The 13,660-nt window shown below is 45.8% G+C and overlaps 1 protein-coding gene across 2 annotated transcripts in view; it reads right to left on the bottom strand.

Annotated features, from left to right (window-relative positions):
• LOC116950796 (unconventional myosin-IXb-like) overlaps positions 1 to 13,660 on the bottom strand; it is a 103,801-nt gene that overhangs the window by 76,286 nt on the left and 13,855 nt on the right. For both annotated transcript variants that reach the window (XM_076073067.1, XM_032968870.2), the window contains exons 2-3: positions 11,289 to 12,367; positions 7,522 to 7,917 (exon numbers count right to left, since the gene is read on the bottom strand). In XM_076073067.1, coding sequence (XP_075929182.1) covers positions 7,522 to 7,917; positions 11,289 to 11,747 — 855 coding nt within the window. In that variant the 5' untranslated portion in view covers positions 11,748 to 12,367. The remainder of the gene's footprint in view (positions 1 to 7,521; positions 7,918 to 11,288; positions 12,368 to 13,660) is intronic.

The following is a 13,660-nucleotide window of genomic DNA, read 5'->3' as shown; positions in this document are numbered from 1 at the left end:
TAATCTGCTTATAATATATCAGCAGCGACCTGGAGCATAGGGTGTCTCGCAGTTCGCCCTGTGAATATATATCGAAGCCCCAAGATGGTCAGTGTCGGGCCATATTAAGCAGTCAGCAGAAATTGAAAATCTACCCGGAATGTTTACAGAAGGACAGTGCGTCGATTTAAGGCACCGGAGTGTAATGCGCTGCGAGCTAAACGTCTGCAAGTAAGCACCGGCTGCAGAATTTGGCACCAGGCGTAACCGACATAGCGTATTCAGAATCTGGATTTATTCTGGAGAAATCCGATGAGCTATGAAGGCCCTTTTTTCACAGATGTCCAGTAAGGGGCATGAGATTAGCAAGTTAAAACAACAAGAAGAACTAAAAATAAAGAATGCAAGAGGAGAAAAGTGAAGCAAGTCCCTAGTAAATAAATAAATAAATGCCAGGTATGGAGGGGACTAAATTCGCTCGTTTCATAAATTCCTGCAGATTTGTTAAAGACCAAATGCAAGCTTGGCCAAGGCAGCAAAACAACATCAACAATCCAAGACCACACCAAGACCAGCAAACAAAGAGTTACAGTGGTCTAACCGAGAAAAAAACACAAGTGCAGGAGCCAACATCTCAGCAGCATTATCAGACACAATTGATCTCAAATTTTTATCAGCATTCCTAAAATTCTTGAAATAAGGGATGAGCGCCTCTTTTCCGATGACACTTTCGGCTCAATCATCCTCAACCCCCTGGCCACTTGCACTCTTGCCAATCCCCTTTATCTCATCTCTAAAACATATCTTTGTTCTTCCACTCACTACCATTTCCTTCTCTCCGTTTCCAGTAACTCGTGCTGTCCATCCCATCATATCTGTCTGTGTGTCAGGCCACACCTCCCTGCACAGTTCCGTTTTCGCCTCTTGATTGTAAACATTTTCAGCTAATTTTGTTTCCTTTTCATACGGACATTTATCTTTTTACAAATAAACTACGTGGTTTCTCGCAGCAGCATCACCCCTTTAACACTGGCTGACCTGCAACCTAATAATGTGAAAGAGCCTAAGTCTGGCTCTTTTAGGGCTCAGGCAATAACACTGAAAACCTATGCATCTTCCAAGAGCCTTAGTCTGCCTCTGTGTTACCGTGTCAAATTAGCGTGTGTACCTGGACCCAAACATTTCACCCCCCAGAAATGACAATCAAGATTTTCAGCAACCTGTCTCGTGTATGAATAATATGTCAATCTTTTCTCCCGGAAGGAAATGCACGAAACATTCAGGCTTAGTAATTAGTATAACAATCTATATAATCAAGGCCTTGGCAAAAGTTGCTTCATGTGGCAACAGCGATGGCAAGCTGAGAAGGGATGGGCGCCCATAGCCAACATTTTATTTCAGTTTCAGTTTATTTATTATGGTATAGCCCTGTGAGCCATTCGGCTCTTGAATCGGATGCAACCACAACAAACAAAAAAACAAAAACACGAACAAGAAAAACATCTTAAAGTGACGATGTGACTGTGCAAACAGAAAATCCATGAAAAAAAACAGCAAAATATTCCTGAAAAAAGCACCGTACACCAACGCTGTGTACAAAAAAAGTCCCAGTGGGATGCAAGTCAAACAACAACAACCACCACAAGAAAACTTAGATTAAGGCCATCAGTCTAACTCCGTACTACAACAAAACAAACATGTCCAAACCAAAAAACTTTTCGAAATCACCAAAAAATAAAGCCATAATTGCAACGTAACAGTGATCACAGGGACTGTGACCGAATTTTTACAATAAACTACATAAATAACATGTAACACCAAATCCTAGAGCCATAGCTGGCTGCATGAGTTACTCCACAACAACAGAAGCATCAGTCGGAGTATCAAATTTTTCAATGCACCTTTAAGATCAGCACGCTAAATCAAAATACAGATGATATTTTGCAGCGTCATCCAATGAATAGCAGTGGCAGCTAGGGATGTACAACTCCTCTAGAACAGTTTTGAGAGAAGATCTCATTGGTAGTGATTCAAGTTGCAGTTTATTGGCAATAGCATTCCAGACCCTGGGGGCACCAATAGCAAAGGCCCTTCCTCCAGTTTTTGTACGGCAATATGGAATGTGAAGCTGGTAAATGAGCGAAGACCTGAGGTCAAATTTGTTCTTTGAAATAGAGAGGAGATCCAGCAGGTAGTCTGTGGATTTTTTTGTAAGTATATCGTGAATAAATAAGATCTGGTGCACAAGCCGTCGAACATTAAGAGATGTTAAGTTTGACCCAATGTAGAAATCACAGTGGTGAGTCCTATATGGGCAGTTCAATGTAAATCTTAAGGCCAAGTGATAGATGGAATCAAGCTTCTTCAGTATAGTACTTGGGGCTGATATATACACGATGTCACAGTAGTCAAGTAGAGGCAGTATGGTAGCTTTTATCAATTCCAAACGGAACATTGGGGGGAAGCAGTGCTTGTATCGATACAGAGAACCAATTTTTATTTTTGTCTTTTTACCAATATAATCAATGTGATCTTCAAATTCAGTTTTGAATCCAGGATGACCCCAAGCTACTTATAGATCTTGACTTGCTCTATTTGATAATTATTTAAGGAATGTAATTGGGGAAAAATAAATTCGTTTTGGAGGTATTCAGGACTAGTTTAAGAGCAACTAGCTGATGTTGTAGTTTGTTGAAATCACCCTGTAGCTTAGTAATCACGTCATCCGGAGAGCGGCCAGAAGTAATCAGTATCGTGTCATCTGCAAAAAGATTTACCCTGGAATGATCCAGGTCAGTGCCCAAGTCATTGACATAAAGAGAGAACAAAAGGGGACCGAGGATGGAACCCTGTGGAACCCCTTTTGTTATCTTAACACTGTTTGACCTCCAACCATCTGTGAATACAGTTTGGGTGCGAGAAAAGAGGTAATTTTGTAACCATTTTACTGGGTTTTTGGAAAAACCAAGGCAACTTAGTTTACTAAGCAGGGTGTTGTAATCTACTGTATCAAAAGCTTTGGACAGGTCTAGAAAAACACAGGCAGAGTACTGCTTATTATCAAGGCTACTGTAAATGTGATTCAGAGAGTCTAATGCAGCAGATGTGGTGCTGTATTTTTTTCGGAACCCAGATTGTTTTAGATGTAGTAGATTGTTGGACAGGAAACTGCTAATTTGGTAGGTCAATAATTTTTCCAAAATTTTCATCAACGGGGACAAAATTGAGATAGGTCAGTAGCTATTTGGATCATCTTTAGGGCCCCCTTTGTGAATTGGACGGACATAGGAATGTTTCCATTCTAGAGGAACTGATGCTTCTTTGATGGACAGGTTGAAAATATGGGCTATAGGTTTGTATATTAGGTGACCAACAGTTAGTAGAGCAAAGATGGGAATACTATCTGCTCTGGTAGAGGAGGACCCTTTGAGGTAGGACACTTGTTTCAGAACATCACTTTCGTGGATTGGCTGGAAACTAAATTCGTTTAATGTTTGGACAGGGTGTAGGAATTTGCATGAGCAGGGGTGACTCCCAATACATTATAAAAAAGATTACCAGCTTCAGAAAAATGAAGGTTAAAATTGTCAACTATTTTTTGGGATCTGAAAAATATTCCCCATTTCGGTTAAGCTCAGCGGGCAGATTGTCTGTTTTGGATGCCTTTTCGATACATTTGATTATTTTCCAGAAAATCCTGGCATTTCCATGTGATTCCAGGAGAGTGGGAGGAAAAGTAGGCATTTTTTGCATGCCGTATTTTTTTGACGTATCTATTCCTTAAAATCCTGTATTCTAGCCAGTCATTGACCAAATTACTTTTCTGAGCACATGCCCAAGCCTTGTTCCTAGTTTTCATGAGCTTTGTAATCAAAGGATCAAACCATGGTGGGCGGTTGTCTTTATTTTTAAATCTCCCGCAATGCAGATCGCTTTAACTCCCAAACGCCGGTGATACCGCAGGGCCTGCATGCGAGACACCGCTCCCATGGAGCCGGGTGACGTAGGTTGACATCGGTTTCAACAATGTCGACGCTGCCTCGTACGACCCCAACGTACAAATGACCCCGACCTTGACCACCCAACTAAGTCGATTCCAGGACCGCCGATTCATAGTTAGTTTCTTTTGAGTCAGATTGTGTAGGTATAATGTAAAAAAAGTACTACAACCCCCCCGGCCAAAGGACGGAACCAATACCATCATGCTGTGACGTGGAAAAATATTGCAAATTATTTGGTTTTTCAGCAAATCAGAATGTCAAAAGCAACATTTTAACAATGTTTGACAATGTTTCGCTGGGCATTACATCCAGCATCATCAGGTGTTCACAAAATCTCGGCTCACACGTGAAAGACATTGCAATTAAACCTACGCAACCTCACCCAAAAGAAACCAATTCTTATATCAAGGCATTGGCCGTGAAAACCTACGTATGAAGTTATCCAGGATGGCCCTTCGTCAGAGCAGCGTTCGGCATTTGGCTCAGGCCAAGTGGCACGATGCTCCACGCTCACACTTTTAAACTATTTAGATGATTTTGCAACTATAAATCAATCATTTGGCAGGACCCCGGGGTCCCGCAAAAATCAGGTCAATAATTATTATTTTTCAGTCCGCCCACTCGTGATCCCGATCTCTTCGGCCCCAGCGTCACGTCGATCCGCCAAGCCGCGCAGAAAAAGCTTCCCGTCGTGCTGCAGACGGCGCCTGTTGGCACCATCACCACGAAGAAGCTCAAGTCGCTCGCCAAGAAGTACTTTTCGATCCCCGCCGATTGCCTCGACTACTATCCAGCCATCCCGCCCAATCTCGTCGCCGAGTTGGACGACGACAGCAAAGCACCGCCCGCCCAGACTCGTGCCAACAAGCGCCAGCAGCAGGCGGCGATCAACACGATGGGCGCCACCCCACCGGCCAAACGCAAGCCCCGGGGGGCGTCCGCCCGCAGTCGCCCTCCGGTCAGCCGTCGACCCTCAGCTTCTTTGCCAAGGCGAGCCCGCCCCCGCAGTGAATTTAACGTGTTCATGTAATTTTTCAACTTTTTACGAAACTTAGTGCCCCGAGTAGCTCTCGACGAGGCCAATCGATTGACACTAGTTTTGTTGTCGGTAAGGCAACAAAGACTCGTGTCGCTACGCGGTTTTTCCCACCCCGGGGTAGTGATGGGACCCCGGGGTCCCGCCAATTGCTTCAAATGTCCAAATGATGGACATTTATAGTTGGATATGAAAAATAAGTTAATATCTCAGTGGGCTTTGTCTGGTAGAATGGGGATGGTTTAGTTGATATTTGTTTGTGTTTAGGCGATTTGTTTACCTTTCTTGTATGCACTCCTATCATGTGTGTTGGTATTGTTTGTTTCTGTAATGTTCTTAGCCACCACAACTGGACGTCTGTGAAAGAGAGCTTCATAGCTCATCGGATTCCTCCAGTATATATAAATATTCTGACATTCACAGCGAGTGGGGGGTTCTTGGCTGACTTTTCAGCCGAGGGAAGTCTTTTTACCGGCAGCCCGACGAGGAACGTGTTTATTTTAAATCGAGAAGCGAGCCTTGGTGGTCGAGGTGTCCGAGGAGCCAGAGACCTACCGTCGACGTGAACCTACCGAGGCGACCCCCCCCCCCCGACCTGGGCTGAACGTTCATGCGCCCGTCAAAACACGAGGAATCGTTTAAAGCTTTCGTGACTGCAGTAATTCATATTCTTAGCTCTTTCGGTAAAGTCACGTTGAAGGGAAACAATAAAATAATAAAATATATATATAAAACAATAAAAAATTACGACTTTTCGACCATAACACAAACGGTCACCATCAGGTGTGAAAAAACCAACGGCAAGAAACATTTTCCGTTGGTTTTTTCACACCTGATGATGACCGTTTGCGTTGTGGTCGAAACGTCGTAAATTTTTATTGTTTTATATATATTTTATTACTTTATTGTTTCCCTTCAACGCGACTTTACCGAAAGAGCTAAGAATACGAGGAATCGTATTTACGTATTGTTTGTTAGCACCACCTACACAGCGAGACGCCAATGTGCCTCGTGGTCGTTACATACATCGGCAAGCCGCTGCGTCACATTCCACCGTATGATACGATACCGATTGTCCGTTACGACGATTATCGCAACACAGATAACCCTCGATTCACCAAAAGGGATGAGTTCTACAAAAGAACACACGCAAAAAACGACATTTCTCGAATCGGAATGTCTTTTTCCGTGGGATAGTCATTCCAACTGTACTCACAATCTAAAACATGCACACACCTATATCACTATTCAGAATACACGAAATAATAAACAACACAAATATAAAAATGTCTTGTCTTCAGCCATCCTCGATCCGAGGGTTGGCCGCACCAAGGGCAATCTTTCGCCACCGACTTCTGATTTCTGCTAGCCTCATCGTCTGTTCCAGCGTGAGCCTCTTCCATGCTTTGATGTTATCTATCCGTGTCATCCTTGGTCTTGCTTGGGCACGTGAATCAGGCACTGTGCCTCGCATAATCTGCTTTTCCAAACAAGTCCCATATTAGTCTCATGACATGACCATAGCGGGCTCACTTTCTTGATTGAATAATACATTTAAAACAAAAATAATTCACCCGTTTACGGAACTCACCAAAAGATGTGCGAACATTGGAATGGCTGGAAAGGCGACGTGGAGGCGTCACTGCAGGGACACCGTAACACTCTCGCGGATGGAGGACGCAGCCTTCCGGGGTGGTGGCTTCTTGCTTGACGATTTCGTGGCGCGTGCCGTCGCGGAACTTTGCTCACGCGGAAATTCTATCCCGTCCGTCGAAAAAGCGCCCACAATTTGTCAATTGCGTTGGCGCGAGATGTCGTAAAAACCGAACGGTCGTGAATCGAGCGATACCTGTGTAAGTTTCTCACAAGTTTGCAGTTCACAACTGTATTCTGCTCGTACTTTGCTGTACTTTCAGTACGAAACAAGATCACTTACAGGTTGATCAATTGCAGTTCAGTCAATCAAAATAACTAAGTACTTTTATTCACTGCAACTTTACAAGCTGTAATGCAAACGCTGCCAATTAGCATTATGCTCGTTTACCCAGGAAAGCCTCACAAAGTCTCTGCGAAAGCCAGCCAAGTTTTGGCAGGCGGAGGGGGCGATGTTACTGCTGTGTGCAATCCAAATTGAGTCAATTTTTCAGTATTGGGATGTTTTGGCCAATATAATTTCCACTGTTTTTTTATTTTTTACCAGAGGAAACTGGATTACCTGATGGAAACCCATGCGGAACAGGGTGGGGGGGGTGGGGGGGGTGGGGGGGGAGAACACACCTCCGACAAGCGCGGTTGTTGTCTACGTAGGGTGCGAGAGAAGTTCAACGTACGTACCTACGCACGTACAAACTCCACGCGGAACGGGGGCCCGAAAATCGGGAATCGAAAACCCGGGGCAACTCTTGGGCGTGAGGCGCAAGTGTCGCCGCTGCGCCCGCCCGCCCGCCCTCCCTCCCCCCCCACCCCGCCCGCGGCCCGCACGATCGCGCACGCCGCCCTGCTCACCTGCACCCACGCGTGCGTGCTGTCGTATTGGATCGAGCCGTCCACGTTCTGCTCGCGCAGCAGGAAGCGGTAGTCGGACGACGAGAGCACGCGCGGCGACAGCGGCGGAAGGGGCGGCGGCGGCGGCGGCGACTCCGAAAAATACGTCGGCGGCGATGGCGGCGGCGGCGGCGATGGCGGCGATGGCGGCGAAGACGACAGCGGTGGCGGCGGCTGCGCGGGGAGCAGCGGGGGCGGCGGCGGCGTCGTGGTCGTGGGCGAGGTCGAGGAGCGCCCCGTCGAGCCGGGGCCCCGCCGCCCGTACTCGCGGAGGGCGGATCGTGGCCACAGCATCATGCGACGCACGGGGCGCTCCGACGCGTCCAGGATCCACTCCTCCCCGCCGGACTCGCGCACCTGCGACGCGGGAGAGACGCCGGGACGAAGGTCCCCCCCCCCCCCGTATAGCCTTTTAACAGAGTCCATACTCTTTGGTTCTATTGGGTAAAGTCACGTAGGTAAAAAATAAAATAACAAAAATCACGACGTTTCGGCCACAACACAAGCGGCCTTCATCAGGTGAAGGGACGAGACTGTCTGGAGGACAGCGCTGGAGTGAAATCTAGAATTTTAACAGAGTGTCGGGGGCGAGTGTCGTTCGGGAGTAGTGCCTATGGAGGCCGGCGCTGTGGCCTTCTTCGTACTCATTTGAGGCTGAGTCGACCTAGGGGAGGCCCACGACCGAATTAGATAATCGTCACCGGTGTTGGCCGTGAGCGGGAATCGAACTCGGCTCGCCGGGTTCGTAGCGCAGTGCGTTAACCGCTACACGGCCGCTCCACGCACAAACACACACATGCGCGTGTGTGTCGTCTCACCGTTTGTTGACAATCATCAGCGTAAACTTCGGTCATGATCTATTCACTGCTGAATCAAAGTCCTCACCACAAGCCTGCTCTGAGATTTCAAATATTCCGGTTAGATTGATGTGCGACGAGCACTGTGAAATCAAGCAGCAAATGTTGTGTAGATATGAGCACGTTGCAATGCATTTGGCATGCATATGTTTATTTCAAAAGAGTATCTATAAATAACTGGACATATCAATTAGCTGACTGCTAAACGCCATTTATATTTCTGAAAAGTCCAGTCATAGTCGACTGAAGATGGATTAAACGAGAAAGGGACTCCAGAAGGCCACTCTTCAAGAGGAAGTCAAGTACAAGTTGCACAAGGTTGTGAAAGCCGAGTTGAACATTATTTACAGCAGAGCTACAGAATTCCTGAACAAAATAAGAGACCTCCGTTTTGCATGGTTGACTACGTACGGTGTGAAAGAAGTTCAACATACATCCAAAATAAATGAGTACAGCCTCCATACAGCACCAATCGAAGAAAAACTTCAATGATGATTACTTTGTGTTATGGATTATATAATTTTGCTTCGAACTAGAACCCACATCTTAAATAAAGGGCCCTTGCCTATTACATCGGACAGTTCCCCAGCAGCAATTCAAGCAAGCCCGAGTCTGCTGATGAGACACTGTTGAAACCGGTCCTGATTTCGCTTGCACCGTATCAATGCTGCTGATATGATGCACTCCCAGGAGGCCGTTGGCCCGATGGGTTTTATGAAAAATATTTGTCGTTTTTTTCATGCGGAGAGATAGATATATTAAGGACACATTGTTTGCCTCGCTAATATGTTACTAATGTTCCGCACGACGACGCAAATAATTATTTAGTGTTAACGAGAATTTGCAGCTAACGAAGGTTATTACACAGCGCTAAGATTACATCCGTTGACGCGTGGGAAACTAACAAACGCGAGGTGCGCTATGAGTGCGATTAAACAGATGCTGTATATGATATTGACGTATCTTCATAAGCGGGTGTGGGGGTTTATTCTCAAGGGCCATGCTCGGATATGGGGTGATGCACTACTAGTTGCAGTGCGAAAAATACGTTTCTTCATGTTAGCACAGTTTTAATGTCAGTGTAAAAGGCAATTTTAAAAAAATGGGGAAAACACAGACTTGTATGTATGTTGAACTTCTTTCACACTGAACATAGCCAACCGTGCAAATCGGAGGTGCGCGGGGAAGGACAACAAACTGAACACAAAAAGCAGTTCTAAAGAAATGAGTTTTAAATCTAGATTTAAAAGTGCATAGCTTCAATTTAAAACACATCGGTACGTTTAATTGTGAGCTGCAAGGGTAGTGAAGGTTTTAGATAAACCTACCTTCCTAATACGCTCAAATGCCATCATTATCAATAAACGTGGTTTAGTTGTGGTGAACGAACTGTGCTTTTTTTTTTCCAAACCACAGAAAAAAAGAATTGGACTCGCTTAAAAAGGAAATCATATTGGAGCTGATTACTAAGTTTCAGTTTCGTACTCAATTTCAAGAGCACCACACACAAGCAAAGATCCCCCACACTTATGGGGCAAGTTGCCATTAGCGAGCACCTATTAAGGCCGGCGCGGCACACAAGTGGCGTGCTGTGATCAGTATCCACGCCCGGTCGCCTTTGCCTCCCCCTGCCAGGTACTCATTTATGGCCGAGTCAACCTAGGTGATATACCAACCCAGGTCGACTCCACCTGCAACGGACATAAGCCGTGACCAGGAATCGAGCTCAGGTGGCTAAGGTTCATAGCACAGTGCCACTGCTCCCCCAGCTCGCAAGCGCATCTTGCGCGGTTTATTTATCGGAACGTGTTTGCATTTTTGCAAAAATGTCTTTTTTTGTAAACGCTGTGGCTTTTTTTTTCTTTATAATGTTATCAGTTTGCGGTAGTTCTGGCGAGATACTTTAAATATAAGCCCTTTCCAGCTGTGAAAAAGAGCTTTACAGCTCATCGGATTCCTCCAATATAAATAAACATCCCGATTCGGATTCTGCTGCATGTAGCACAAAATGTTTCAAGTTAATTTCGTTAAGTTTAATTTGTTTAAACAAGTGAGAACTCACGAGACCAAGGTTAGTAGTCACATTTTCAATTGACCGGGGGTCACCAAAGGCTGCACAAATCTATATAGAGTACAACGCAACAACAATTTCAGTGGTTTATTTAACATTGCGATGAACCTAGCACCGCCTCCATTGGTTGGTGGGGGGCACCGCGAAGGCCTCCGGTTGGCACCACTGAGATCCTGGAATCCGAGTATCAGCCGCCCGTGATCAGGTAACATCCTCAATCCTCGCAAGTTGATGCTCACCAATAACTGCACAAAAAACCCCATAATATTACATTTGTATTTTCACTTAGTTTGACTAAATTCAAGCTCTGAGAATGAACAATGTTTGACCGTCATGCAACAAACATTTCTCTCTGTAGCACAACACGTGGAAAAGTGCTCCTCCATAAAATGTAAATAAAAATGATCGCTATTAATGAGTTTCAGAAGCAGTTCTATCTTATCTGCTTCAGTGGGGCAATTGTCAAACAAACACCGTTACACACGGCTCTACACAGATTATGAACGGATGCTTCAGCTTATCATGGTTGCTGAGCGAAGGCCCGAAGTCCCAAAAGGACCAGCGGCCAGAAACAAATAGCACCAGCAAAGAGGAAATATCTCATACATAGGGTTCTTGAAATAGAAGAAATGGAATACAAATTGGGGGTAAAATACACAACATGTTACGTTTGTAACGCACCCACAACGTAACAAACATCTCAAAAGCGCAGACTCACACACGAAAAGACGCCAGGGAACGGAAGGGTTCGAGGGGGGGGGGAGGTGTAGCAGCACAACAACAACAACAGATCAGGGCACCTCTGCAAGGACGTAGCGCTTGGTCGGATCCAGGCTGAGCTTGCGGGTCAGCACCTCGATGATGGCGTCCGCTGTCGTGTCTTGGGTCGCGACCACGGGCCAGGCGACCGTGTCCGTGGCGAGCGCCCCGGGGTAGACGCACAGCGTGTGCGGCCGATCGGCGTCACGCTGCCCACCCTCTGACCAGTGGCGGCCCCGGCCGGCCGACGGCGATGACGTCCCCGTCGTGGGGCAGAGCCCAGCTTCCTTCTCGCCCGACCTCAGCCCTCCCACCAATGCAACTTTGACGGTGCCCCTGTGCGACCGTTTGCAAGCGTTTCCTGTTTCGACGCCGCCCGCGGTAGGGCCTGCCCAGGCCCTCGAGCCGTCACCGGGCCTCGAGCCTTCGGTAGGCCCCAACGCGGGCTCCCGCCGAGTTCTGGCGTGGCCCGTCAGGCCATCTTCCAATCGCCCACTCATTTTGTTAATTTGTTTTGTCCACGAAAACACGCAACTGCGTGCGCACGTGCGGCTTCTTGTTTGTTAGTTTGTTCGTTTTGCTTGTGCAATATTTGTTTCTTGGATTGTTTAAGCGTTTAACCGCCCAGGCGGAGGAAAAAAGGGCGGTGGTGCCTGTCATTCGAAAGTTTTCGTGACCGATGCAAAACTCTTTTTGTGCAGCATTATTTCAGGGAGTGCAGTCCGCATTTAAATCCAGCGAGCTCCCTCTTGATCGAGTGCTTGTTGGCACCTCCGCATTGCCCTCGACAATTCGGGTATTTCCTTCCCGACGTACGACCATCACCAGAAGAGGAAATTCAAAATCCTGGAAGAAACCTTTCGGCTACGGGCATGCGGGGCTCCATTGTGATACTGTGCGGCTAGCATCCCAGCAAGGGTAGCAAGAGTTGATCGTCTTGGCGAAATTCATTCCGAACCTTCAACGTTTGCGGATGAAACTTCAAGAGCACGTTTGGCACATTGGCTTAAAGAGATTTCTGCTACGCAATCCACATTCCTTCGGTAGTTTCCGTTGTCTTGTACCAAATAAATTTTTTGTCAGTTTCAAGTTGCGTTCCTTCACATTTTGCGGAAATATCCTGTAAAGAGGAAATGAAAAGGGTCATTAGGTGATGAAGCGAAACACTTAATTACTCGGCTTATGAATGCAGACCTGTGTTAATGTGCATTTAAAATTTGCATGTCTTCACGAGTTCAGTATTTAGAGCATACAATTGCAAAACTGTCAAAATAGAAAAAGACTGACAGCCGCAGTACATGGGTGACAGGTTATCAAAACCAAAATGACACTAAACCGTTAGGGACTTTGTTGACAGTGGCGAACAGACACCTCAAAAAATCACCTCATTGATCATTAACAGCCGCCTTACGATGGACAAACATTCAAGCCTGTGGTGGCACATGCCTGGAGCCCAGCAACTGTGGTGGTCAGGTTTGGAAAAGAGCTTTATAGCTCATGGAATTCTTCCAGTATAAATATTCTGATTCTAACCTGATTCTGGTGGGTTACATACTCTATATTTTTGTGAAACTCCCTTCCCTTTAGTAAAATTAAAATGAAAGGCAGGACTCTCCCGAAAAACCTCCCAAGTCATTGGCTTCAGTGTGCCTTTCCTGGATATAGAAATAACAATTATTTATGATTACAAATCCACAACCGTATGGCGATGGTGCGGCATACCCAAACAACGGCACAAATTAACCAAACGGCCATTGATTTTTCACGCCATCTGTAACAGGCAAGAAAAGAGCTCTCTCGTGGTTTCATTCTGATTTTTTTAAAATTGCAATGCATCGGTGTCATTCAGCGTTGCTTCATGTGTGGGGTGGCTCGGGGTGGCTTGGGCATGGTGTGTGTGTCTCACACCACCCATAAATCTGCCCAGGTCATGGTTTTGTTTTGATTGGCTTACTATTCATTTTGACTTGAAGTATGCTGTTTATGTTCATTATGGCTGCGTCCGACAGTATCTTGAGATGCTGAAGCGAGTTAGACACTCCATGCCACATTATTATTATTATTGTCATTAGCGGCTGGCGTTGTGAAAGGTCAACATGTCAAAGATGTTAATCTTACCAAGTTAAGTTCAAGCCATTATATTCCTATGATTTTACCAGAATAATAATATCATCATCATCTCTCAAAAGCAGATCAAATGAGAACCACATTGTGTAAAGTAAAGAGTTCTTGTGTTATGACTAGACCAGTCCCCAGAATAAGAATGTGAAATTACCAACAAGACTTCTGGACTGTCAACAGATGATGATCGCTACTCCTCAATCCGAAAATATTACCATGCTCCCTTAATTCTGGAGTGGCAACTAAGTTTGTAACCAGTGCATAAGCGATCTCTGTCACACGGCAACTAACA

This window comes from Petromyzon marinus, chromosome 40, assembly GCF_048934315.1.
Source record: "Petromyzon marinus isolate PM22_M1 ecotype Great Lakes invasive population chromosome 40, UKy_Petmar_22M1.pri1.0, whole genome shotgun sequence".
Lineage (NCBI taxonomy): Eukaryota > Metazoa > Chordata > Hyperoartia > Petromyzontiformes > Petromyzontidae > Petromyzon > Petromyzon marinus.
The sequence above is the reverse complement of the archived record's forward strand: the minus strand, read 5'-3'. Positions and strand labels throughout refer to the sequence as shown.